Source organism: Carcharhinus amblyrhynchos, chromosome 2 (genome assembly GCF_965287045.1).
Source record: "Carcharhinus amblyrhynchos chromosome 2, sCarAmb.v2.hapA, whole genome shotgun sequence".
Lineage (NCBI taxonomy): Eukaryota > Metazoa > Chordata > Chondrichthyes > Carcharhiniformes > Carcharhinidae > Carcharhinus > Carcharhinus amblyrhynchos.
The window spans coordinates 84,233,390-84,258,382 of record NC_137325.1 but is presented as its reverse complement, the minus strand read 5'-3'; the positions used below and the strand labels follow the sequence as shown (position 1 = coordinate 84,258,382).

Sequence of the window (24,993 nt, the reverse complement as noted above, 5' to 3'; positions counted from 1 at the left end):
AGTCTTTGCCAACTCTTGTAACCACAGTATTTACTAGGTTGGTCCAGTTTAATTTTTGGTCAATGGTAACGCCCCCAGGATGTGATGTTGGGGATTCATCAATGGTGCTATTGAATGACATGGGGCAATGGTTAGTTTCCCTCTTGTTGGAGATGATCACTGCTTGGCACTTGTACGGTACAAATGTCACATGCCAATTGTCAATCCAGTCCTGAGTATTGTGCAGATCTTGCTGCATTTGGACATGAGCTGGTCCAATATCCGAACAGCCACAAATAGTGCTGAACGTTATGCAGTCCTCAGCAAACATCTCCATTTCTGACCTTGTGACGGAAGGACAGTTGTTGATGATGCAGCTAGAGATGGTTGGGTCTAGGGCACTACTCTGAGGAACTCCTGTAGAGATGCCCTGAAACTGAGATGATTGACCTTCAACAACCACAACCAAATTTCTTTTGGTTAGTTATGACTCCAACTAAAAGTGAGTTACACGTATCAACAAAGATCATAGTGTTCATTTAGCCAATCCAAGCCGAAATGGAGTAGGCAATTCATTTTGTACCTCTGGCTATAAAAGGGAGAAACAAAATATTTTTAAAGAACATTCTGAAATAGAACTGCAGTTCCTCTATCCCTGCTCTCTATGCAATGACTACACAGCACTAAAAAACTAAGCACTATGTGGCCAGGCTTTGCACATTGCATTCAGTTAGCCCATTTACATGTACTGGCCAAGTCACACACAAAGAACTGTTCCTTAACCAGACACTATTACCAATGCAACTGTACCTCAACATAAATTAGTGTCTTCAGGAGAGGGGAATATGTGGTGAGACTGTGAAAGATTAACTATTACATGGAATTAAGTTTTCTTCAAAATTTACCGTGATCTTCATGGCCTTTTGTCCAAACTGCAGTAGTCGATTGCTAAGCTTGTACATAACCTCCTTGACATATCCAGCATCGGTGTCATTAATAACTTTAAAACTGGTCTGCAAACATATATAGGATAAATTAATTACCGAGAATCTCATTTAACTTTTCTAACAGAGGTGTTTTAACAGTCTATAGAGCTTTAAAAATCTACTCTATACTTCAGAGTCGCCTCTTAACAATGTCTTGCAATAAACAATCTACTCAGCAGAATTTGGCTAACAGGTCTTCCCCAGCACTGCAAAAAGGGAACCTTGTGTTAGTTCCTTTTTCAGAAGAAAACAAACAGAGAGTATTTAACTCTCAGAGAGACAGAGGAGCTGTCTTAGTAAATTGAACATGCTTCATTTAAAGAATGTGGCTCTAGAAACTAAAAAACATTAAAGTAGCAAATAATGCAAGTTAACAACTTTTCACATTGACTCCATTGGGAAAAATAAATGTAGCTGCAGCTCCTTTCGAAAACAAAATCTTAATTCTAGCTTTGGAATGGTTTTCTTTCTCCTTCCTCAGTTCTGCGATATCTTAACTTTGTTACAAGGCAGGTACATATCCAATGTCAAGTTCTAGTAAAAATCCAACCAAAAATATTTCAATTTTTGGGATCATAGCTGACAAGACAGCTCAGGTGAAGCAGAATGGTGAAGCAGGCATGAAAAGCAGAATGGCCTACTCCAGCTTCTATGTAAAATTAAGTTAGTGCTGCACCTAAATTATTTTTCAGTCACTGTATTCAATCAGGAAGGATATCATAGCAACGCTAAACAAGAACATTGTGATAAACCTCAGCATTTGCACTTTCCAGGTCAAAACAAACAGCAGCGCTTAAAATACTCACCAATTCTGAACATGTAAAGGCAATTAGGTTTTAGATAGTCAATTTACACGGGAAGCTTCCATTAGTTGGCCCACACCACTGTGCAAAAAGATTTACCTAATGGCACTGACCCAGTGACAACTTAAGGACTACAAACCAGTTTTTGAAACCTCTGTTTAGTAATTGGTTTCCCTAATAGTTTGTTTCTATGTGAAACAAAGTTAATTCGATATCCATTTATATAGGAAATATCCATATAAATCAAGTTTCTTTTAATGGATTAAAATATGAAGAGGTAGATAAAAGGTCAAGGGAATTCAGCTGACTTTAGATTGAAGTTCACAGAACTAAGCATATGCAGTTAGTATTAATTTATTGTGGTTGACTGGATTAAAATAGAAAATGGTGGAGATACTCAACAGCTCTAGCAGTATCTGGCTAATTAAATACATCATTAATTAAGGGATTTCTGAGTCACTGAGCAAGACACGTTCATACTGTGTGGGATGCTGAGAATTAGAGCTTGAATCTATAAGAACCACACCTTTCCATGCAAATATGTAGTCACAAGGGTCACTATCAGCTGCTGAAACTAGTTTACTAATACTAGCCATGAGGTGAAAAGAACAAAGCTATTAAAATAACTCCAAGAACATCAAGTATTATTACACCAAGCTGCATGCCAAAGAAGATATAAACATGCTATCTTCATCGTCTCTGGATTGTTTAAATGAGTATATGAACAAGTACACCAGGCTTTATCCTTCTTAGGTAATCCTACGGGTTTTTTTTCCTGTCTCTCTTTGAACTCTCCGAAGGTCCTATCAAACTACTCGTTGCCACTTAAGAACAACAACCTCGATGTTCCCAGTCTCCTCTCTGAACTTTCAGCACAGTGTGCCCACCGGGGCTAATCTTACAAACCTCCTTCCGACCCCATGCAGCCTTTCCAATACCGACCTAGGGAACTTTAAGTGGATCAGTTCTCATTTCATCTAACTGCAGAATATCTGTTCATAAATGAACAAGGCCTTTGGCATTCATGAGCTTATTTGGAAGATTGCAATGACAATATGGCCTTGACAGAAAATTGACTTGGGTTATTACTCACTCTCACTAAATAAAAGCTCCCCACCTGGCTCTACCCTCCACCACTTGTCCAATCCAAGCTGGCATGAAATGTGGCACTTTTCACATACTGGTCAGCCTTCTATTCTGACATTTTTCCTCCTTCGAGTTTCTCATCTTATTCCACTTCTCTCATTTCTCATTTGACATCTTTGTTCTCTACTCCCCACTCAAGAATATCTTCATTGTCTTAGTTTTTGCCATCGAATTACTTCCCAACCTTTGGTTTTAACCTCCATCTAAAGTCATCATGCTCTCCCCAAGCTCACTGACTTTTTATCCTTCCTTAATCTCTCCTTCTGCAAATCTCACCTACCCATATTGACGGCCACTGACTCAAACTTACCATCAAATGTTGACGTCTAGTCTCATCGTCAGTCAAAGATGAGGCCATTCCTGTTCATTTCCTCATATCACACCCCATCTTAAGAAAAACTCTATCAATTTACTTCCAACTGCATTTTCAACTGACTTTGGTCCTTCATTCACCTGAAGTTTTCTGTGGCTACCCTATTGATCTTCTGAATCAAAACAATCATCTTTAATTGCTTATCTATTAAAATGATTATATTCTGACTTTGGTTGTTCCCACATTCATTTTTACAGTTCTGATGGAAGGCGACAACCAAAACATTAATTTTTCTCTTTGCTCCACAGGTGATCATTGACCTCCTGTGTATTTAAATAATTTGCAGTTTTTGATTTTTATTTCCACTGAATATTATTGTCTTCATGACAAATGTTGGACTGACAAGTTCCATTATGGTTTCACCTGCTAAATCTGCAACATGCGGTCTTAACAGACTGGCTTGTTATCCCAAGCTCACATTTTATTGCATCACTAAGATATTATCAATGCACAATATCAGTGCTGTACCATATAATTGACTCTAAAAAGTAACTGAGCAACCAAACTGTCAAATTCAAATCAGTTAGCGTGAAAAGATGGATTGCTCACCCTTTGTTTCTATTTTCTTCTACAATTTATATCATGCAATTCAAAGAAAGACTTCCATGGTATTCTCAAGATAGTAGGGAAGAAACCATATATCACTGAATTAGAAAATTTAGCAAGATAAAAAACAGACACCTCTGACAAATATTAAAATGCGGAACATATATGTCGCTTGAGGCAGGTGAATTGTAAGCTACAATTCCAGTCCTGACAGATGCATTGCCCACTCTACAACTACTGGCTTAGACCAGCATTGCAGTACAACTGCAGCCTTGGAGATCTGTTATCGCTAGAGTTATAACCGCAAATTTCCAGTGTTTTTTCAGCTCTTATTCTACGTTTGTCGTTCACCAATTTTGTGAAAATAGATTCATCAGGATGTAAAAAAAACTAACATATTTAAAATCACTTTCTGAAATATTTATTAAACCTGATCAAATTATAATTGATCAGGTGCAGCATTTTTGAATGCTTGGTCTTTAATCCATTGATTTAAATTGTAAAGTAAAAGTTCAAGTTGTCTTTATAACGTGATCAAAATGTTTGGATTGCAATTATAATTGTTGATTCCTTTCATGTTCTCAAAATTATTTTTGACTCACCAAATATTTCAAAATCTCCTTCTTTATGATAGCTTCACGTTTGGCAGGATCAGGCTACAATATAGAAAGAAAGATTTTCTTTTAAATATTACTGTAGTTGTTAACACTTTTCAGAACGCGTTTGACAAGGTGCCGCACAAGAGGTTATTACAGAAGGTCAGGGGGCATGGAGTTGGGGGTAGGGTGTTAGCATGGATAGGGGATTGGCTGTCAAATAGGAGGCAGAGAGTGGGGGTTAATGGGTGCTATTCGGATTGGCAGTTGGTGACTAGTGGAGTGCCCCAGGGGTCGGTGCTGGGGCCTCAGCTATTTACCATTTATACAAATGATCTGGAGGAGGGAACTGAGTGTATGATGTCGAAATTTGCTGATGACACCAAGGTTGGTGGAACGGCAAATTGTGCGGAGGGTGTGGAAAGTCTGCAGAAGGATCTAGATAGGCTGGGCGAATGGGCCAGGAACTGGCAAATGGAATTTAATGTTGGCAAGTGTGAAGTTGTCCACTTTAGTAGGAATAATGGTAGGAAGGACTATTAATTACATGGTGAAAAACTGCAGCATGCAACGGTGCTGAGGGACCTCGGGGTCCTTGTGCATGAGTCGCAAAAACCCAGCCTGCAGGTGCAGCAGGTGGTCAGGAAGGCGAATGGGATGCTGGCCTTCATAGCGAGGGGGATTGAATATAAAAGTAGGGAGGTCTTGCTGCAACTGTACAGGGCACTGGTGAGGCCGCAGCTGGAGTACTGTGTGCAGTTTTGGTCGCCGCACTTACGCAAGGATATTTTGGCCTTGGAAGGAGTGCAGAGGAGGTTTACTAGGCTGATACCGGAGTTGAGGGGGTTGAACTATGAGGAGAGGCTGAATAAACTAGGCTTGTACTCGTTAGAGTTCAGAAGAATGAGGGGAGATCTCATTGAGACATATAAGATGATGAATGGGATGGATAGGATAAAGGTGGAGAGGCTCTTCCCACTCAGAAAGGACAGTAGGACTAGAGGGCACAGCCTCAAGATAAAGGGAGGGCGGTTTAGAACGGAGTTGAGGAGGAACTCCTTCACTCAAAGGGTGGTGAATCTCTGGAATTCTCTGCCCGTTGAAGTGGTGGAGGCTGCCTCGCTAAATATATTTAAGATGCAGGTTGATAAGTTTTTAATAGGCAAGGGGATTAAGGGTTATGGGGAGAGGGCGGGAAGGTGGAACTGAGCCACGACAGATCAGCCATGATCTTATTGAATGGCGGGGCAGGCTCGAGGGGCTAGATGGCCTACTCCTGCTCCTATTTCTTATGTTCTTATGTTAACACCTATATTGCTCGTAAAATTATTCCTAAATTAGAACTCACACTGTAATACTGATCTACAGAATTATGGAACACATCAATGCTCGTGTTGAGAGATCTTAAACCAACTGCATCCAGTGTGGGAGGTTTTGCTCATTGCACAAACATACAGAAATTTAAATGAAGCTTATCATAGTTTGGTTATCATGGCTGTTTTTTCAATATACCATTATAAGCTTCGTTGTCTGAGTACAATCCGGCTATATGAATTGCCACCTAGCACTTATTTCTTTTTCACATACCAAAGACTGTCAGTCACATCTGTGACATGACATGTCAATTACAGTTCTTAAATTATTTGTTGGTTGAAAAAAAAATCAGTCTTTGGAGCTGGTTTTGCAGCCAACAAAACCCAAAGTCAGAAGAAAAAAAATGGTTCTACAAATTGCTCAAAACAAAAGGATTAGAACAATTAAGTAATTAAAAAAAACTTAAGTATAGAAAATAAATTGACAGACACAGGCGTTTAAAAAGATTGCAAAATGCTGATGGTGCACAAAAGAATTCGGAGCTAAATAGTCTTCCAATGAAGTGGAGTTAAAGATGAAGAATTACTGAATTAGGGTGTGGGGAAAGTGAGACACTAAATTGGATGAAGTTGGTTCCCAATTAGCATTCTGGGCACAAAAGTCATGAGTAAAAGATACTCAAAGAAGCAGTTACAGAGAATTCTAGTGGAGGAAGCAGCTGGGAAAATTCAAGTCTACGATGGTTGAAGAAGATAATGTAGATTCAGGAATAGAAATGGATTACAGCAGGGATCACAACAAAGATATTACTGGAAATGGAATAAAGGATGACGTGGTCAGATTAGAGGTAAGCGGGACACTACTTGGACATACCTGATAGCTCATCAACCAGTTTCCGGTCCACAGCAGTTTAGCAAAACCTCAATGTGTTACTAAAGGCATTTTTCCTAACCAAAACATTTTTTTAAAAGTTTATTTATTCACGTCACAAGTAGACTTACATTAACGCTGCAATGAAGTTACTATGAAAATCCTCTAGTCACTACACTCCAGCACTTCTTCGGATACACTGAGGGGGAATTTAGCATGGCCAACTGACCTAACCAGCACGTCTTTCGAACTGTGGGAGGACACCAGAACACCCAGAGAAAACCCTCGCAGACACGGGGAGAATGTACAAACTCTGCACAGTGAACCAAGCTGGGAATCAAACCCAGGTCCGTGGTGCTGTGAGACAGCACTGCTAACCACTGTGCCACCATGCAACCCTTATTACATCAGGTTGCTTGCAGAAATAAAACACGAAGGCAAACTGATAGGTTGCTTTAAATTTAACCCTAAAATGTTAGGAGAGAGCTGCTGAGATGAATACAGATCAGTTTCAGAGTCTTAAAAAATAAATAATGCTCTATGAGTTTCTTTTCATTAAAAGACAAGTGATGGTATGCAATTGTTTACAATTTACAGATGATTTGGAGTTGGGGACAAAGTGTAGTGTGTCACAATTCACAGATGACACTAAGATGAGTAGCAGAGCAAAGTCTGCAAGGAATAGATAGTCTAAGTGAGTGGGCAAGGGTCTGGCAGATGGAGTACAATGCTAGTAAATATGAGGTCATCCATTTTGGTAGGAATAACAGCAAAATAGGCTAATATTTAAATAGTAAAAAATTGCAGCATGCTACTGTGCAGAGGGACCTGGGTGTCCTTATGCATGAATCACAAAATGTTGGTTTGCATATGCAGCAGGTAATTAAGAAGGTAAATGAATTTTGTCCTTCATTGCTAGAGGAATGGAATTTACAAACAGGGAGGTTATGTTGCAGCTGTACAAGGTGCTGGTGAGGCTACACTTTGAGTACTGTGTAGTCTTGATCTCCTTACTTGAGGAAGGATATACTGGCATTGGAGGAGTGGGTGCAGAGGAAATTCACTAGGTTGATTCCGAAGTTGAGAGAGTTGGCTTATGAGGAGAGACTAAGGAAACTGGGACTACACTCATTGGAATTCAGCAGAATGAGGAGAGATCTTACAGAAACATATAAGATTATGAAGGGAATAGATAAGACAGAAGCAGGGAGATTGTTTCCACTAGCAGGTGAAACTAGAAATAGGGGGCAAGGCCTCAAAATAAGGGGGAGCACATTTAGGACTTGAGTTGAAGAGGAACTTCTTCACACAAAGGGTGGTGAATCTGGAATTCCCAGCCCAGTGAATCAGCTGAGACTACCTCATTGAATGTCTTTAAGGCAAGGACAGATAAATTTTTGAACAGTAAAGGAATTAAGGGTTTAGGTGAGCAGGCAGGTAAGTGGAGCTGAGTCCACAAAAAGACCAGATATGATCTTATTGAATGACGGAGCAGGCTCAAGGGGCCAGATGGCCTACTCCTGCTCCTAGTCCTTAAGTTCTTTCTTGTGTTGCTTTTTAGGACTATTCATTTGCAAGATACAAATTTTAAAGCGTATTTGATTTACCTTTGCTGGTGCCTGAACACTAGTGTCAGATCCTTTGCTGCGATCTTCTTTACTGCTCCTATGGAAGGAAAACCATGTTCACATCTTCACTATGGCACTGGAATGTTTGGTTGAGTCAGGGCATTAAGAACACAGACACTACTTCTAAGAAATCAACCAAATAGTTATTTTCATTAGAACTTCATCTTTTCTCCCACAACAAAATACATGAAAATTATTCTGCAAAGGGGAGAGGAAAGACTTCCATCAAACAGTAAACAATCTGCCTCATATGGAGTTTTGCCATTTAACATATCAGCAATCACTCACGTTAGGAGAAGCACTTATCTGATTCCAAGTGATTGGCTTTGGAAGATTCAACTGGGAGACTGTTCAGCCACATTTCAAATTTCTACAAGAAGCAAGTGCACAGATCTGGTGGAGTGTTTTAAAGTTTTCTTTTAAAATAGCTACCCTGTTACAATGGGAAAACTGCAAAATTCTAATTTCAAGATTAGTGACAGCAGTATTCTTATAGGATCCCTACAATATTTTGCAGTTGGTGCCCAAGATTAGCTTGCAGTACCTTTTCAAGTCACAACACGCACCAGATATTGTGTTCCATTGTGGGTTTTTTGCCTCTTGCTGGGTGTACTCCCAATTCCAATCTGGTTAGATTGGTTAGATAGGATAAATTTATATGACTAGTATATTTATCCCATGGAACCAAATTTCAGACTGCGGCAAAAGAAACAAAAAGAGTTCACAACTGCAACAACTACAGTAGTTTTGTTTAGTTGACAAGTTCATTCTTCTCCAATTCAAACTTTTGCTAGCCCTATACCCAATACTGACATTTTCTCCCTTTTCCTCAATGAGCTTAGAGGCTATTATTAAGATGCTACTACAGAATTGTTACATTACAGGATGCCATTTGGCCCATCATCTCTGCACTGTCTCTCCAAATTAATAATTCCAAGAAAGTACAAGATAGTTCTTTAGCATCACACAACAGGCAAGAGAGAAAAAAAAAATCCACACAATAATTACCTAGGCCTTTCTTTCCTCTTGTAATCATCTTTAGAATCGGATCTGCTTTTCCGTCTATCTTTATCTCTGTCAGAACGTGTACTTCTTTCTTTCACTCTTTCTCTTTCCTTTTTATCTCGTCTTGGGGATTTTGCCCGCTTAATAGATCGTTCCCATTCATCTCTCCATTCTTCTCCAGAACGTTTAATATCTTCAAAAGCATTTGAAACAGAATATCCACCTCAATTAATACATGATAAAGCACATGACAGTATATTGGTGATACCGATTTTATGATAAAAAAAATTAAGGCAAGGCCATAAAAAAAATCAAAGCAAGCTATATTTCTGAAGCACAAAATTGAAAAGAGAGGAAGTCTATCAAATCTTGGTTAGACTACATCTGCAGTACCACCTGCAACTCTGGTCACCAAATTGTGTCAAGGACAGAGGCATTAGAGAGGATACAGAGATTTCCAACGATGATATCAGAAAATATATATGTACACAGAACAGGTTTGTTTCTTTTCATTTAAAAGAATAAATAAATCTTTAAATAAAAATAAGAATGATGAGCAATGAATGAGGGGTCTTTAAAATTACGAAAGGTTACTATGATATGGATAAAATGCCTTTGCTTGTGGGGAAGAGCCTACTCAAAACTATCAAGAAATCTGAAGGAAATCTAGAAGAAACTTGAGTAATGAGTGGATGGAGCTTGCTACCACAGAAGTGATTCAAGCAATAGCATAGATACATTTAAGTGGAGGCTAGACATGCATTTGAGGGAGATGGCAATAGAGGATTACAATGCATTTAAATGAAGAAAGACAGGAGGAGGTCGAGTGGATTACAAACACAGAAATCATGGGTCTGTTTCTTGCCATATATTGTATGTTATCATGTTGCTTTTTACTTTTATTGGAAATAGTGCAAAATCCAGAAGAAAAAAACATATATAGGCTAAGACTAGGACAAAATTTAATTGAACTACTAGGAGATGCACGAAACAGTACCCTATTTTCCCACCATGTAGCACACATGATAGAACAAAGATGTGTGCCACTGATAGCACAAGGCCAGCATTGTTTTTGGACTTTAAATCTACGACAATACAACCGTACAATCTTTTAACTGAAGCCATCTGATAATAATAGTTAGAAGACATAAAAATATGTTCTACCTTTAGAGCTTTCTCTTTTCCTAGGCTGGTCACGTTTACTTGTTGAGTAGTCGTGTCTAGAATATCTGGAATCTGACCGAGAACCCCCTGAAACAAAATAATTGTTACAAAAAGTTCCTGGCATCTTTAATGTTAAAATAAGATTGCTCGCGCACTGGTAAACAGCTTTGATCAAGGGACTAGTTTCTCCAATTATAACAAGAGGAAGAACAAAGTTGTCATCTTTGGCTTCTATCACAAATCTATCCTCTGCTTGCCATAAATTTCATAAAAGCAAAATACTGCGGATGCTGGAGTCTGAAACAAAAACAGAAAATGCTGGAAAATCTTAGCAGGTCTGACAACATCTGTGGAGAGAGAATAGAGCCTATTCTCTCCCCACAGATGCTGTCAGACTTGTTGAGATTTTCCAGCATTTTTTGTGCCATAAATTTCAGTTCATCATAAACTCTGCTCCTCATATCCTATTCCATGTTAAATGCTACCAACTCATCATTAATATCCTGATTCACCTTTCCTGGCTCCAGGCCTTTCAAATCCACAATTTTAAAATTCTCATCCTTACTTTCATATCCGTTATAACTTTGTTCCTCCATTTATTTTCCTTTATCAGCCAAGTTTTCAACTAAACATTTGGTCACCCCCTTTTTCGGCTTGGGTTTCCCTTTTGTGTCTCTAGTATATCCCATGTTAAAGGCATTGTATCATTCCACCTTTATTGTTGCAAATTTGGTGATTATTATGACAGTCAAGGGATATAAAGATGGGGTATTAAATATAATATTCAGAGGAACATCGGAAACTTAAGAAGCTATCAGCTGAAATGTTTTGGCAGTGGATATCAAATTTCACAATCCATGGCTGCCCATTTTGTTACACATGTCCTCAGCAGCATACAAGAAAAGGAAGTTTAAGGAGAGCATTCCAACACGTAAGACACAGTGGCTGATGGTTCTCCTATGAATGGTGGAGCAGAGGCAGTAGAAAATCAAATTTCAGAGACAGGGCAAAGTGCTGAGCAAGAGAATTTATACTATGAGATAGGGCTGGAGATTAAGTTAGGTTGGAGTGCAAAAGTGACATCAAGTATTTCAATATTAAAGCATCAATGGATAGGGGCCAACACTGGCTTGCGAAGGGCTAAGCAACACGTGCGCAAACATTGTACAGATTGGAAGATTGCCATGTAATTCAGCCAGCTTTGTGTAATGTATAACTGGGGAAGCTAATCACTGGAAAAAAAGACTTGAGGTGGAATAAACAAAGCTGAAAGTTTCAGCAGTACTGATATTAGATAAGGAACTGTAGAGGCATAGAATGTTGAGTATCGCTGATAGTCATGCATTAGGTTGGGCAATTTTCTCCTTTGCATTCAAAGTTGCCTACAGAAAAATCCGACTTGTTTCTCCTTTAAATTCCCTCTTCCTCGCTGGCCCTTGAATATTCTATGCCTTTTTGACCCCAGTACTGCTGCAAATTTATGCTATTTGTATTTGTTTTGTGATGCATATACTGCCTTGTAGATACTTCCTAATGCAATAACAGTGCAAACAGGACTTGTACAGGTCAAAAGGGCAAGCTGAGTGAATGATGGAAAATGAATAGGCCAATGTGTGACTCTAGGGACAAAATGGTGATGTAATGGTAATGTCACAGTAATGTCACAGAAGTAGCAATCCAGACCCAAACTAATGCTATGGGGCCACAAGTTCAAATCCCATTATGGTGGCTAGTGGAATTTAATAAATAACTCCACTAATAAAGCTAAATATCGAATTTGAAACTAACATCGATTGCCATTAGAAACTCAAGACAGCAAAGTATATTTTGTGCATTAACAATCTTCAACTACCTGTGAAACTACAAGTATAGAAACTTTGGAATGATGAGCAATTTTGCAACAAAAAGCAGTCATGTTGCATTGTGGTAGTTGGTTCACACCTTCGGTTACTCCTACGTAAATAGCTAGCTGTTTTCTTTTATAAAGCAAGTCCAAGTTCCCGGAGAAAATGAGAGATGTTACCTCCTTCAAGGACTTGTAACAAATAGTCAGTTAAAAAAAGTACACACTGATGAGCATCTCATCTAATTTTTTATCCATGTGCTCAGTTGTATGTTATTGAATAGAAGATTATGCCGCATGAATAGAGTATGAATCAACACAATTTGCATTCTTGATATTGTTTGTATATTTATCTCGATAAATCAATAGAGCCTTCAGATAAATGGCCTACCACCAAGCCTGAGAGTGTATTGATTTGCACAAGTTCCTAATAGTCAGTTTTACAGCACAAAAAGAGGTCCTTCAGCCCATCATGTCTGTGCTAGCCATCAAGCATCTAAGCACACAGGGAGTTTAAACTCCTAAAAGTGAGGGTCAGGATCCTGATGTTCCTCCCTTTGCAAGTTTCACTGGGGTGAAATTAAAGGGGAGGGGGACCCTCCTTAGATCTGTTCAGAAATCAATCATAATAATTAAAAAGCTAATTAAAATAAATGTTAAACTTAAAGTTTAAGTTTATTTATTAGTGTTACAAGTAGGCTTACATTATCACTGCAATGAAGTTACTGTGAAAATTCCCTAGTCACTACATTCCAGCACTTGTTTGGGTACACTGAGGGAGAATTTAGCATGGCCAATGCACCTAACCAGCACGTCCTTCAGACTGTGGGAGGAAACCAGAGTATCCAGAGGGAACCCATGCGAACAGCGAGAATGCGCAAATTCCACACAGACAGTGATCCAAGTGGGGAATTGAACCCAGGTCCCTGGCACTGTGAGACAGCAGTGCTAGCCATAGCAACTCTGGACCTCACAGTTAGGCATCCAATTTTCCAACCTGTCAGCAACTTGCCCAGAGCCACTGAAGTCTGTGCACAGCAGGAAGACCTTCTTCATTAAAATTAATAGGCAAGGAAGGCTTTGATTAGTGAAACTCCTGCCGTGGCCAGGTGAGGCGCTACTGTTCCATGTACTTCTTTCCTTCAGAGTACTATCACTGTCTGATAGGTGATTGTCAACTTCTAGGAAGGCATTTCAGCTTTCTAGCATTTCATTCATCTTTGGCTGCATTTCATCATAGAATGCCTACAATGCAGGAGAAAGCCATTCCGCCCCATCAATTCTGCACGGAATCTCCGACAGAGTTTCTTATCCAGGGCCTAACCCCATGTATTTATCCTGCTAATCCCCCTAAACTACAGATCTTAGGACAATAAACTTTCAACTGTGGGAAGAAACTGCAGCACCAGGTGGAAACCCATGCAAATACAGGAGAACATGCAAACTCCACACAGGCAGTCACCAAAGGCCAGAATTGAACCTGGGACCCTGGTGCAGTGAGGCCAAAAGATCTTAAGATATAGGAGCAGAATTATTACATTTGGCCCATTGAATCTGCTCCACCATACAATCATGGCTGATATGATTCTCATCCCCATTGTCCTGCCTTTCCTCATAACCCCTGATCCCCTTACTAATCAGGAACTTATCTACCTCTTCCTCAAAGATACTCAATGACCTGGTCTCCACAATTCTCTACTGCAATGATTTCCCCAGATTCACCACATTCTGGCTGAAGAAATTCCTCCTCATCTTAGTTTTAAAGGAGCATTCCCTCACTCTGAGGTTACACCCTTGAGTTCTGGTTTCTCCCACTAGTGGAAACATCCTCTCTATGTCGACTCTATCTAGGCCTTGTAGTATTCTGTACATTTCAATTAAATCCTCCCTCATCCTTCTCAACTCCACTGAGTACAGATCCAGACTCCTCAACCGCTCCTCATATGACAAACCCTTCATTCCTGAGATCATTCTTGTGAATGTCCTCTGGACCCTTTCCAAGGCGAGCAAATCCTTCCTTAGGTATGGGGCCAAAACTGCTCATAATACTCCAAATGGTGTCTGATCAGAGCCTTATACATCCCTTATATTCTAACTCTTTTATATTCTAACCTTCTAGAAATAAATTCTAATACTGAATTTGCCTTCCTAACTGCCAACTGAACCAATGGGCTAACCTTAACAGAATCCTGAACTAGGACTCCCAAGTCCCTTTACTGTTCTGATTTCTGAGTTATCTCTACTGTACTAATCACTGTGCCATTCCCTGCTACCACTTCACTGCTACCAGCTCTGGCCACAGCATGGGAGCAGCTCACACAGCTAGCTCTGCCTTCCAATATCACAGGGGGTCAGGAAGAGAAACAATTCCATGACCAAGTACTAACAGGTGGCCACCAGGCCAACCTTGTGGGACAGACCTCCTTCTCCAGTGGCCTGATAAGGTGCCTGTCACTTTTGGGCTAAATCTTTGCCCCTTTCCCGAACCTCTCCTCAACTTGTGTGTTCTTGTCACTGTGAAAACAGTGCTTGTAATGGCTTATGAGGAAAGCAGGGAACAACATTTATGGGTGGTGACTGAAGTACGAGGGTGGGAAGTTAATTAGCTGAGAGTGTGGACTGCTCAGATGGGAATGTAAGGTGCCTGCATTGTGTGGAATGAATGAAGCTGCACGGTATGAAAACAATCTTTTTAGCTGAATTCCCCAGATTACCATTCCAGCTCAAATTCACAGCACTTCAAGCTGCAGGAGTATACTCCACAGTAAACAGAATTTTAATTTTGAGACAAAAGATATTACACTGCTGTAAACAAACACACCCCTTGAGGAACTTGTTCTGCTGGATGGTTTTGAACTTGTACTAGTCGAAGACCTTTTTGTTCTTGTGTCTGCAGAGTGATAGGTTTCCATGTTAGTGCTCTGGTCTTGATCATAACTGCTGTATTCTTGCATTTCTTGCAGCTTATTTTCTAAAATTAAGCAAAAAAATCCATTTGTTCAATAATTAAAATAGTGCATTGAAAAACATTGCAAACAAAACTGACTACTTTATATAGCATCACTTAGCAGATCAAATGCAGAGAACAGCTCTAATCTGGTACGATTACAAGTTTATCAGCACATGACAAACTGCTTGTTAAATAACTTCTCTACGCAACTCCCTTGGTTTCATTGTTTTTCTCTCTTTAGATGCTGTCTGACCTGAATATCGTTATAATTTTCTGTTTCATTTCTGATGGAAGCAGTGCTGGCTAATTTCATAATTAATGTGCAAACCAGACAACTATTATATTTGCTGTCTGTACCACTGCCATTCCCTTCTAAATGATCATTAGCTGTTATGCACACAAAAGATAAAGCATCAGTAAGATGAGGAAAAACTTCTATAAAACTTATACAAAAGGTGGTTCAAGTAAGGAACTCTTCCACAAATGACAACTGATGGTACAAACTGTTCATTTTAAATTTGAGACTAATAGGTAAAGAACAAAGAACAGTACAGCAAAGAAACAGGCCCTTCGGCCCTCCAAGCCTGTGCCGCTCCTGCACCCAACTAGACCACTCGTTTGCATCTCCCTGTTCCCAGTCTGTTCATGTGGCTATCTAGATGAGTCTTAAACAATCCCACTGTGTCCACCTCAACCACCTTGCTTGGCAGCACATTCCAGAAAAGGGTGGGTGGGAAAGTGGAGTTATTGATGTAGATCAGGCACGACCATATTGATTGGCAGAAGAGACTCAATGGGCCACATTGCCTATTCCTTTTCCTATTTCTTGTTATGTTAATAGTATTTTTAGTAAGGATATTAGGCAAAGGTTGGTAGATGGAATTAGATTGCAAATCAGCCATGATGTCATTGAATGACAGAATAGGCTCAAAGGGCTCAATAGCCCTACTACTGTTCCTGTGCTCATATACGCATAGAAGCTGTATTAAGCTCAATTAATTCACTCAAGTTACTAATAAAAGCAAATACTAAATAATTTAGCACATACACAACTAATCCAAGTCAAGGGAATTAAAGTAATTTTGGTAAAAGAACAAACTGAGACTTCTATATATTTTTCTAGATCTTCTACTATCTAAAATAGAAGTAGCAAATGCTGGTGCTTTACCTTCTTCAGCTGCAATCTTTGCAGCAGCTATCCTCTCACAAAGCGCAGGCCCCTCATAATTTTGGATGACCTGGAAATTAAAGAAATTTTACTTTGAACAGAAAACATTGTTAGACAATTCTGCCCTGTTAAAATATTAATTATAGTGCATTTAAGAGTGACGTTCAGGTAGTTTTTCCTCCTTTTTTTGTAAAGTTTATTATTTTTAGAAAATGACACTTCTATCAACAGCTCATTACACAAAAACATCCTCTCAACATCCTCATGCAGGGTAAATGCTGATTGTTGTCGATGCAGGCTCAATGGTCCAAATGGCCTCTTTCTGCACTGTAGGGATTTTATGATTTTTGCACTTTTATATTGGCATCCCTGTTTAACAGTTCATGATTCTTAACTATGTCACTTATTTATGTGCAGCTCTCCTATAACACAGCTGGACATTTGAAATTCAGCATCCTAATGAGTCAGTACTCATTCCGAACAAAATATTGAGGGACGAAACGAAGCTTGAAGTTGGGAGAACAGGATCTAGGAATTCTGGAGAATGCTAATTGTTTGCAACTCATTTTGGAAACGGGTTCAGATGTGAGGTTCACTCCAAGTAAGTTACCTTCTGCCAAGTAGTTGGAATTTTTATTTTGGAAAGTATAAAAGTTTTTTTTTATAATAAATCAATAAAAACATCTAGCTTATAGATTCATAGTTGAAAGATTTATACAACACACACTTATATTTGCGCTATTGCACCTAAAAAGAAAACATTAAAAAAGAATCAATTAAAGTATTATGCGTGACTACCTCACCTAATAAAGCGAGCTGCTGAGAATGAAAAAGAAGCCCCATAAAATCAAAAAGAAACTTTTGAGAAAATCTCAAGAAGAGTCCTCAGAAACAAGATTTATTTAGACACCTGTCTAACAGCTAGTCACACAAGCAGATAGAACAGACAAGCAAAATCTTGGTTAAAGAGTGTTTTTAGCAAGCAGCTGCAAGGGAGTGAGATAAGTAGAACGGCAGAGATTCAGAGAGGGAATAGCGGAATTTGGATCCAGACAGCTTTAAACATAACCTACTTGATGGGGCAAGGAAAATCAGGGATGTGCAAGAGATTAGAATTAAAGCGCACAGTCTTGGAGGGTTGAAGATAGCTACAGAAATAGAATGTAGCAAGGAAACATTGGAATACAATGAGAAATTTGGAATGTCACTGCATTGGGAAAAGCACAAGTCAGCAAACATAGGATCAAAGAGGACGCCATGGTTCGAACAGTATAGTTCAGCCTCAGACAGTGATCAGGCAGGGTATGGAATCAGTTTTGACACCACTTGCCATGGATTTAATTTGCTCTTAAACAGTAAGCACTTCATGATGTATACTTACCCTAACCCTTCCTCTTCCATCTGTCTTTTCAATTTCCGCTGCTTTCTTCTTGACAATTGTTTTATATTTTGCTGCATTTAATCTTAATAACTCTGGATGTCTCTTTTTCTGAAAAATAAATAGAATAAACATGTCTTGTGTATGGAAAATCACCAAGAGTCGTACAAGTAGTGCATTCTAGCAGGGCCCACAGTTAACCAAATGTTTGACAGGAGAGGGACACAGAATCTGGTGAAATAGTGCAACGACAATAATCTCTCCCTCAAGGTCACTAAAATAAAGGAGGTAGTCACTGATTTCAGAAAATATAGTCAAGTGGAAATGGTCGAGGGCTTCAAATTTTTAAGTGTTCAGAGCACCAACAACCTGTCCTGGTTTCTCCATGCTAAGCTATAGTTTAAAAAAAAAACCACCAATGCTTCTAACTTTCTCAGCGGACTAAGGAAACTTGGCACGTCCACGAAGACTCTCACCAACTTTTACAGATGCACCATATAAAGCATCTTTTCCAGATAAATCACAGCTTGATATGGCTCCAGCTCTGACCAAGACCACAAGAAAATACAAAAGATAGTGAATGTAGCCCTTTCCATCATGCAAACCAGCCCTCCCATTCATTGACTCTGTATACACTTTCTCCAACCTTAAAAAAGCAGCCACCATAATCAAAAACCCACGTCCCTTGGACATATTCTCTTCCACTTTGAGTGTTGTTTTGGAATTATAGAATTCTTGCTTAACTCTTGTTTTGGTAGACAAACTATACATTCTGGGAAGAGACACTGTATTGTACCTTCAGCACCTCCATCATGACTGAGGATAGGGCAAGTCTCTCTTGGTGTGCACCCAGGTGTAGTGTGAAAATCCACCGCAGTTTAACCACTAGTTTCTTGGGTTGTACACTGCCAATTGCAGCTGTATCCTGATATTGCCCCTCCCCTGATCCTCCCCAATCCTTTGTTATATTCTTTTGTTACTTATATGGTGGGAGGCGCTGGATACAATGAATAATCCGAAGCAAAATGTGTTGGTAATTTACTCTGTCTCTTCCTACTTGTTTGAAACACTGTACCAATCTTTGTTGTTGCAATTTTTGTATAAAATGGAAAAATCTTCAATCTTCAATAAACATATAATTTAAAAAATAGATATGACAGACATATCCAGCTTTTTGGGTCCTTCTGGATTTTGGGATGCCAGGTAAGGGATCTGTACTTTCAATTTGGTATTCTTTATTCACTGCTTACAATGTGGCCTGCTTTATATTGAAATTTGCTGAAGGTGAACACCTTCATTTCGACTGCAGGAAAGAATCCATGCAACCTCAGAAGGTGCATCACCTGTTCCTTTACCTCCAACCTGCTCATCACCCATGACCCAAATACTCTACAGATGAAGCAGCATTTCACATACTTCAATTTTGCCTGCTCTATTTACCACTCTCAATGCAGTCTTCCCTACATCGGGGAGGATAAATGCAGACTGGGTGCCCACTGTGCAGAACAACTTCACTCAGTCCGCAAGCACGATTCCAACTTTCCCATCACTTGCTTTTTCAATTCACCATCTTGCCTTTATGCCCATCCTTGGCTAGTGCAATGCTCCTGTAAAGCCCAATGTAAATCTCATCTTCCAATTAGGCACTTTACAGCCTTCTGGACGCAACAGTTCAACAACTTCAGGCTGTAAAATCTCTCCTTCATCTTGACCTTGGTTTTTTAATTCAAAACATTTTTTGTCCAAACACACATCCCTCTCCCTGACAAGGTCATCTGTCAAGCTCAAGGTATCACTTTGTTGCAGTGCAGGTCAGCGATGATATACATCACCATTTATTTCATTCATTCACGTGATGTGGACATCACTGGCTAGGCCAGCATTTATTGTCCATCCCTAATTGCCTTCGAAAAAGGAGTGGTGAGCTGCCTTCTTGAACCACGGCTGTCCACATGGTGTAGGAATGCCACAGCAACGTTAGGCAGGGAGTTCCAGGATTTTGATCCAGTGATAGTGAAGAACAGTGGCATATTTCCAAATCAGAATGGTGAGTGGCTAAGAGGGGTACTTCACACGCGTCTGCTGCAGTTGTCCTTCGAGATGTTAACAGTCATGGAATTGGAAGGCATTGGTAAGTTCCTGCAATGCATCTTCCTGCGGTACACACTGCTGCCACTGTGTGCTGGTGGCAGTGGGAGTGAACATTTGTGGATGGGGTGCCAATCAAGCAAACTGCTTTGATCTGGATGTTGTTAAGCTTGAGGGTTGTTGGAGCTGCATTCACCCAGGCAAGTGGAGAGTATTCCATCACCACCCCTAACACGTGCCTTGTAGATGATGGACAGGCTTTGGGGAATCAGGAAGAGAGTTACTCACTACACAGCCTCTAAGGTTCTCTCATAGCACAGTACTAAGATGGCTGGCCCAGCTCAGTTTCCTGTCAATGGATGCTTATATGTGAGGGATTCAGTGATGCGTAATGCCATTGAACATCAAGAGCCAATGGTTAGATTTGCTCTGGTTAGAGATGGTCATTGCCTATCACTTATGCAGCACGGTTAGTAACTACGTTTTTTGGGCTGGGTCAGCTCAGTTAGTCGTGGTGCTACCAAGTCAGTCTTGGTGATAGAGATTTAGTCGTCCCATCCAGAGTACATTCTGCACCCTTGCCACCCATTTTGAGGTGTTCAGCTGCTGGTTTCTGGGACATAAATCTGTAAGCTACAACTCTGAGGACTATGTCAGGCTGTTGCTCGACTAGTCTTTGTGACAGCTCTCCCAATTTTGGCACAAACCCCCTTGGTTGACAGAGCTGAGCTGTTGTTTACAGTGCCTAAATTGATGCAAGGTAATCCATCAGTTTCATTCTTTATTGACTTTCTAGTGAATTGACACAACTAAATAGCTTGTTAGGCTACTTCAGAGGGCATTTACGACAATCAACAATAATCGATTCCTTCATGCTCATTATTAGATTCTTAATTCCAGATTTTCATTGATTGAATACAAATTCCATCAGCTGCCTTGGGATTCGAACCATGGGTCTCCAGAGCATTACCCTGAGTTGATGGATTGCTAATTCAGTTACAATACCAGTGTGCCACATACCTCCTCTCAAATTGAAGTATAGTATTTGCAATTTGTCTGTTCAATTCAGACTAAAATGGTATTTATTCCCAAGCAAACTCTGCCGTACAAATGACAAATTTTCAAGTAAATATGTTTATAACATGTATTCATAGTATGGAGTAAATTTATAGACTGCATACTTACTACATAACGCATCTTGTGCTTAAGTCCAAAGATATGTGCCAAAACACAGCCTAGGGGCAATTCACAAGTGCAGAGTTCGCAGTAATATAATGGTTCAGGTTTTCCAACATAATGGTATTCAGTCAAAAAATCCAACCCTGTGAACAGAAAAATGAATACATTTTTACTGTCACCGATAGGACACAATTTCTAAGAAACTTGGTAGATCAGCACAAGACATGTCCATAGTTTGGGATTTTGCTTGTAGGCATCAAAACAAAGAAATGGAGAAACTTGAATCAATAAAGGGAGCTATTGCATGCTGCATTTCATAGAAGTTGATTTTTTTTACACTTGGCTGCATAATTTTTAATTCAAAATGCAAAGTAATAACCAAACTAACTGATATCAACACAAGATTAATAAGTACATTGTATAATCTGTCACCTTAGTTTTTGGGATTGATTTCTTTGGTCAGTATAGAATACGTTCAAGCCCTGCATTTTGTTGCATTAACCAGGAGTCTGGGGGCATAGAGCTTCTGTTCCTACCATTACGTTAACACTTCAGCCAACTGACACACCTTTTCCTAGTATAAATGGTAATTATTTGAAATTAGGCATTTGTGCAATTTTCTTGTTGAATGTAAAACCATCAGCAACATCTCTCTATTTTCAGTAATATTTCATTCTGATGGATGGATGAAGAAGCTCCAGTCTCAAGATGAATTTTTGACAGCAGGTTTAATGGCATCACTGTATAACTACTTTGGTGGAAGATTTTACAGAAGCACTCATAATACAGCAAATTATGTTTTATGTGGCATTACACAGTATATTAGACAGTACCAGGAGAACCATTAGCCTGCAAAGCTCAATGGGCAGAACCCAGTGGGATGCCACAAAACAAATTTGCAGACGTTGTCATATCTATCTGGCAATCCCTGGAATCCATCTTCACAGGGCCTGAGTTAACAGTTCCAGAAGATTCAGAGCCATTGGGGAGGTGATTTCATAGTGGTATTGTAGGTGGATTACTAATCCAGAGGCCCAGACTAATGTGCTGCTGTGTTGGTACAAATCCCCATCATAGAATCCCTACAGTACAGACAAAGACCATTCGGCCACCAACCCTCCAAGGTAGCACTATCCTCACCCTATTCCCATTGCCATGCACATTGATCATCTTTGAATGTTAAGGTGCAATTTATCATGATCAATCCACCCAACCTGCACATCTTTGGACTGTGGGAGGGAACTGGAGCACCTGGAGGAAACCCACACAGACACGGAGAGAATGTGCAAACTCCATACGGACAGTCACCCAAGGCTACAATCGAACCAAGGTCCCTGGCATTGTGAGACAACAGTGTTAACTACTGTGCCACTGTGCTGCACCAAGGCAGCTGTTAGAACTTAAATTCAATTAATAAATCTGGAATTTAAGTTAGCAAAGGAATTCTGCTATCCTTTACCTGGTCGGGCCTACATGTGACTCCAGACCCATCACAATGTGACTGACTCTTAACTGTGCTCTGAAATGCCATAGCAATCCCGCAGTTCAAAGACGATTAAAGATAAGCAACAGATGCTCACTCTTCCAGCAACACATTCCACAAAACAAAATGAAATGCTCTAACTTGGATTTATGAGCTGAGAATGCAATGCGATGGAAGGGGTTAGAGTAGTGGCTTGTGCACAATAAACGGATCCATGCATCTACAAATGGATTGGACAGTGGTCATCTTCCTTTAACTATAACCCTTCACAGCATACTATACTGCAAATTTTCTGTCAAAGCTGCATGCATTACACTCAGTTTGCTAATAGAAAGAAAGACTTAAATTTACAGAATGCCTTAAACAACTACCAGATGCCTTACAGCATGAATCTGCAATCTTCTGATCCAAAGGACAAAATGCTAGCTACCAATTGAGCCACGACAGACACATATTATCAAAGTAATTAACACAGATTGTAAACAGCTTAAGACTCAGGCATTGAGCTTTGTGGACTTATCAAAACACCTCTACGAGATGTTAACTTTTTCCTGTTTTCTTTAGCAGGATAGAAAACACTACGTATTGTTCACAAATTACCACCCTGACAAGAATAACGCCGACTGACTTGCACCAGAGGAAAATACATCCTGCAACGTCTCAGTAAAACAGGGATACTTTTTTTTGTAATTTTTTTGAAGCAAATTTACTTTTCTTAAAAATTAGCCAGCCATAGGAAATGTGTAGAGCAAAATATTTCCTACTAAATATTGAGAAATACATACCTATTATAGTCTCCTCAAAATCAGTCTGTATGATGTAATTTTCTAGAAGTTTTGATCCTATAGGACTTAACTGGTCATCAATAGCAGAAGTTGCTAAAAAGGAAACCAAAATTAGATATAATAGAACAAGTGCTTTTAACTGAAATTATTGTTAACATCTTTCTCAAGCCCACCCCAGCTCACTCCAGACCAATTCTCTCTATTCCTCTGAGGTACTAATTCCTGATGTGGAGTTGCCAGCGTTGGACTGGGGTAAACACAGCAAGAAGTCTCACAACACCAGGTTAAAGTCCAACAGGTTTATTTGGTAGCAAAATCCACGAGCTTTCGGAGCGCTGTCCCTTCGTCAGGTAAGTGGGAGTTCTGTTCACAAACAGGGCATAAAAAGACAAACTCAATTTACAAAATAATGGTTGGAATGCGAGTCTTTACAGGTAATCAAATCTTAAAGGTACAGACAATGAGAGTGGAGACAGCGTTGAGCACAGCGCTCCAAAAGCTTGTGAATTTTGCTACCAAATAAACTTGTTGGACTTTAACCTGTTGTTGTGAGACTTCCTACTGTGCTAATTCATGCCAGCTAGAGGTCATGTAAAGTTCTGGCAGCACATTGATACCAAGGAGCCATTCTTCATACTCAGGCCCAGCAAACTATGAACATGTACCAGCTTCATCATCCAGCCTATATCCTAATCCAAAATACATTTTTCAGCAGAAGTCATTGGACAGTAATCAGTTGCAGAGACTATTGCCCATTTTCCCCACACAAGAGGACATCCAGATCAATAGCACTGACCTCTGCTGCCTTAACAACAATCAGCTAACCATGCAGAGACCTGCTATCAAGCTTGGGATATTCCTCATGTGGGATCATATTTGTGTTTGAACCAACTGTATGAAGATTTTTTATGTATTGCAGCATGAATGTTACAGTTATGAAATGCTTGTAATTCTTGACATTTTATAGAAATGGAATACAAAATGTCTATTTTGCAGATACATGTAGTTGTTTTTCAGACTCAAGATTCAATGATGAAACACAGTAAGCACCTCTTAACACTGAAATACTGGAGATAAATTATAAGAATATCACAATGCAATATGTGACATAAAGCAGATATCAGGCAAATGATCACACTTTTGGTCAAAAAGGTAAATTTTTAAGGTGCATCTTTGAAGAGGAAAGATAAGTAGAACGAGGGAGAAATATGGGATGGAACTCCCAAGCTAAAGGACAAAGCAGTTGAAGGCATTGCCAACAATGTTGGGAGGATTAATATTGAGGAAGTTCAAGGGGCTAGAATTAGAGCAACACAAACTTCTCAAGACAGCTGTGGGGAAGGAGATTACAAATAAGAGGGGCAAGGCCATGAAGGGAATTGGAAACAAGATGAGAATTTTAAAATCGTTGTCACTATAATCAGCAAACACAGGCGATAGATGAAGACTTGGTGAAAGTTTTGAACATGGACAGCAGAGTCTTTGATTACCTCAAGCCTGCCAAAGGTAGAATGTGGAAGGTCAACCAGGAGTCTAATGGAATAAAGTTGCCATAGTCCCAGATGACTTTGAACGTGACAAAGGCATGGATGAGAGATTCAGCAGGTGAGATTAGGAAGTTGTGAAATCAGGCAATATTACAGAGGTAAAAATAGGCAAGCTTAACTTTAGCAAGGTTGTGTTTGGAAGTTCATCTATAACATCAAGGT

The 24,993-nt window shown here is 39.6% G+C and overlaps 1 protein-coding gene across 5 annotated transcripts in view; it reads right to left on the bottom strand.

Moving 5' to 3' along the window:
* Positions 1-24,993, bottom strand: part of LOC145355866 (uncharacterized) — a 92,261-nt gene that overhangs the window by 9,576 nt on the left and 57,692 nt on the right. For all 5 annotated transcript variants that reach the window (XM_080208304.1, XM_080208322.1, XM_080208342.1 and 2 more), the window contains 10 exons: positions 23,285-23,377; positions 21,023-21,159; positions 17,753-17,860; positions 16,372-16,441; positions 15,075-15,224; positions 10,411-10,497; positions 9,250-9,439; positions 8,221-8,278; positions 4,436-4,489; positions 885-992 (listed from right to left, as the gene is read on the bottom strand). In XM_080208304.1, coding sequence (XP_080064430.1) covers positions 885-992; positions 4,436-4,489; positions 8,221-8,278; positions 9,250-9,439; positions 10,411-10,497; positions 15,075-15,224; positions 16,372-16,441; positions 17,753-17,860; positions 21,023-21,159; positions 23,285-23,377 — 1,055 coding nt within the window. The remainder of the gene's footprint in view (positions 1-884; positions 993-4,435; positions 4,490-8,220; positions 8,279-9,249; positions 9,440-10,410; positions 10,498-15,074; positions 15,225-16,371; positions 16,442-17,752; positions 17,861-21,022; positions 21,160-23,284; positions 23,378-24,993) is intronic.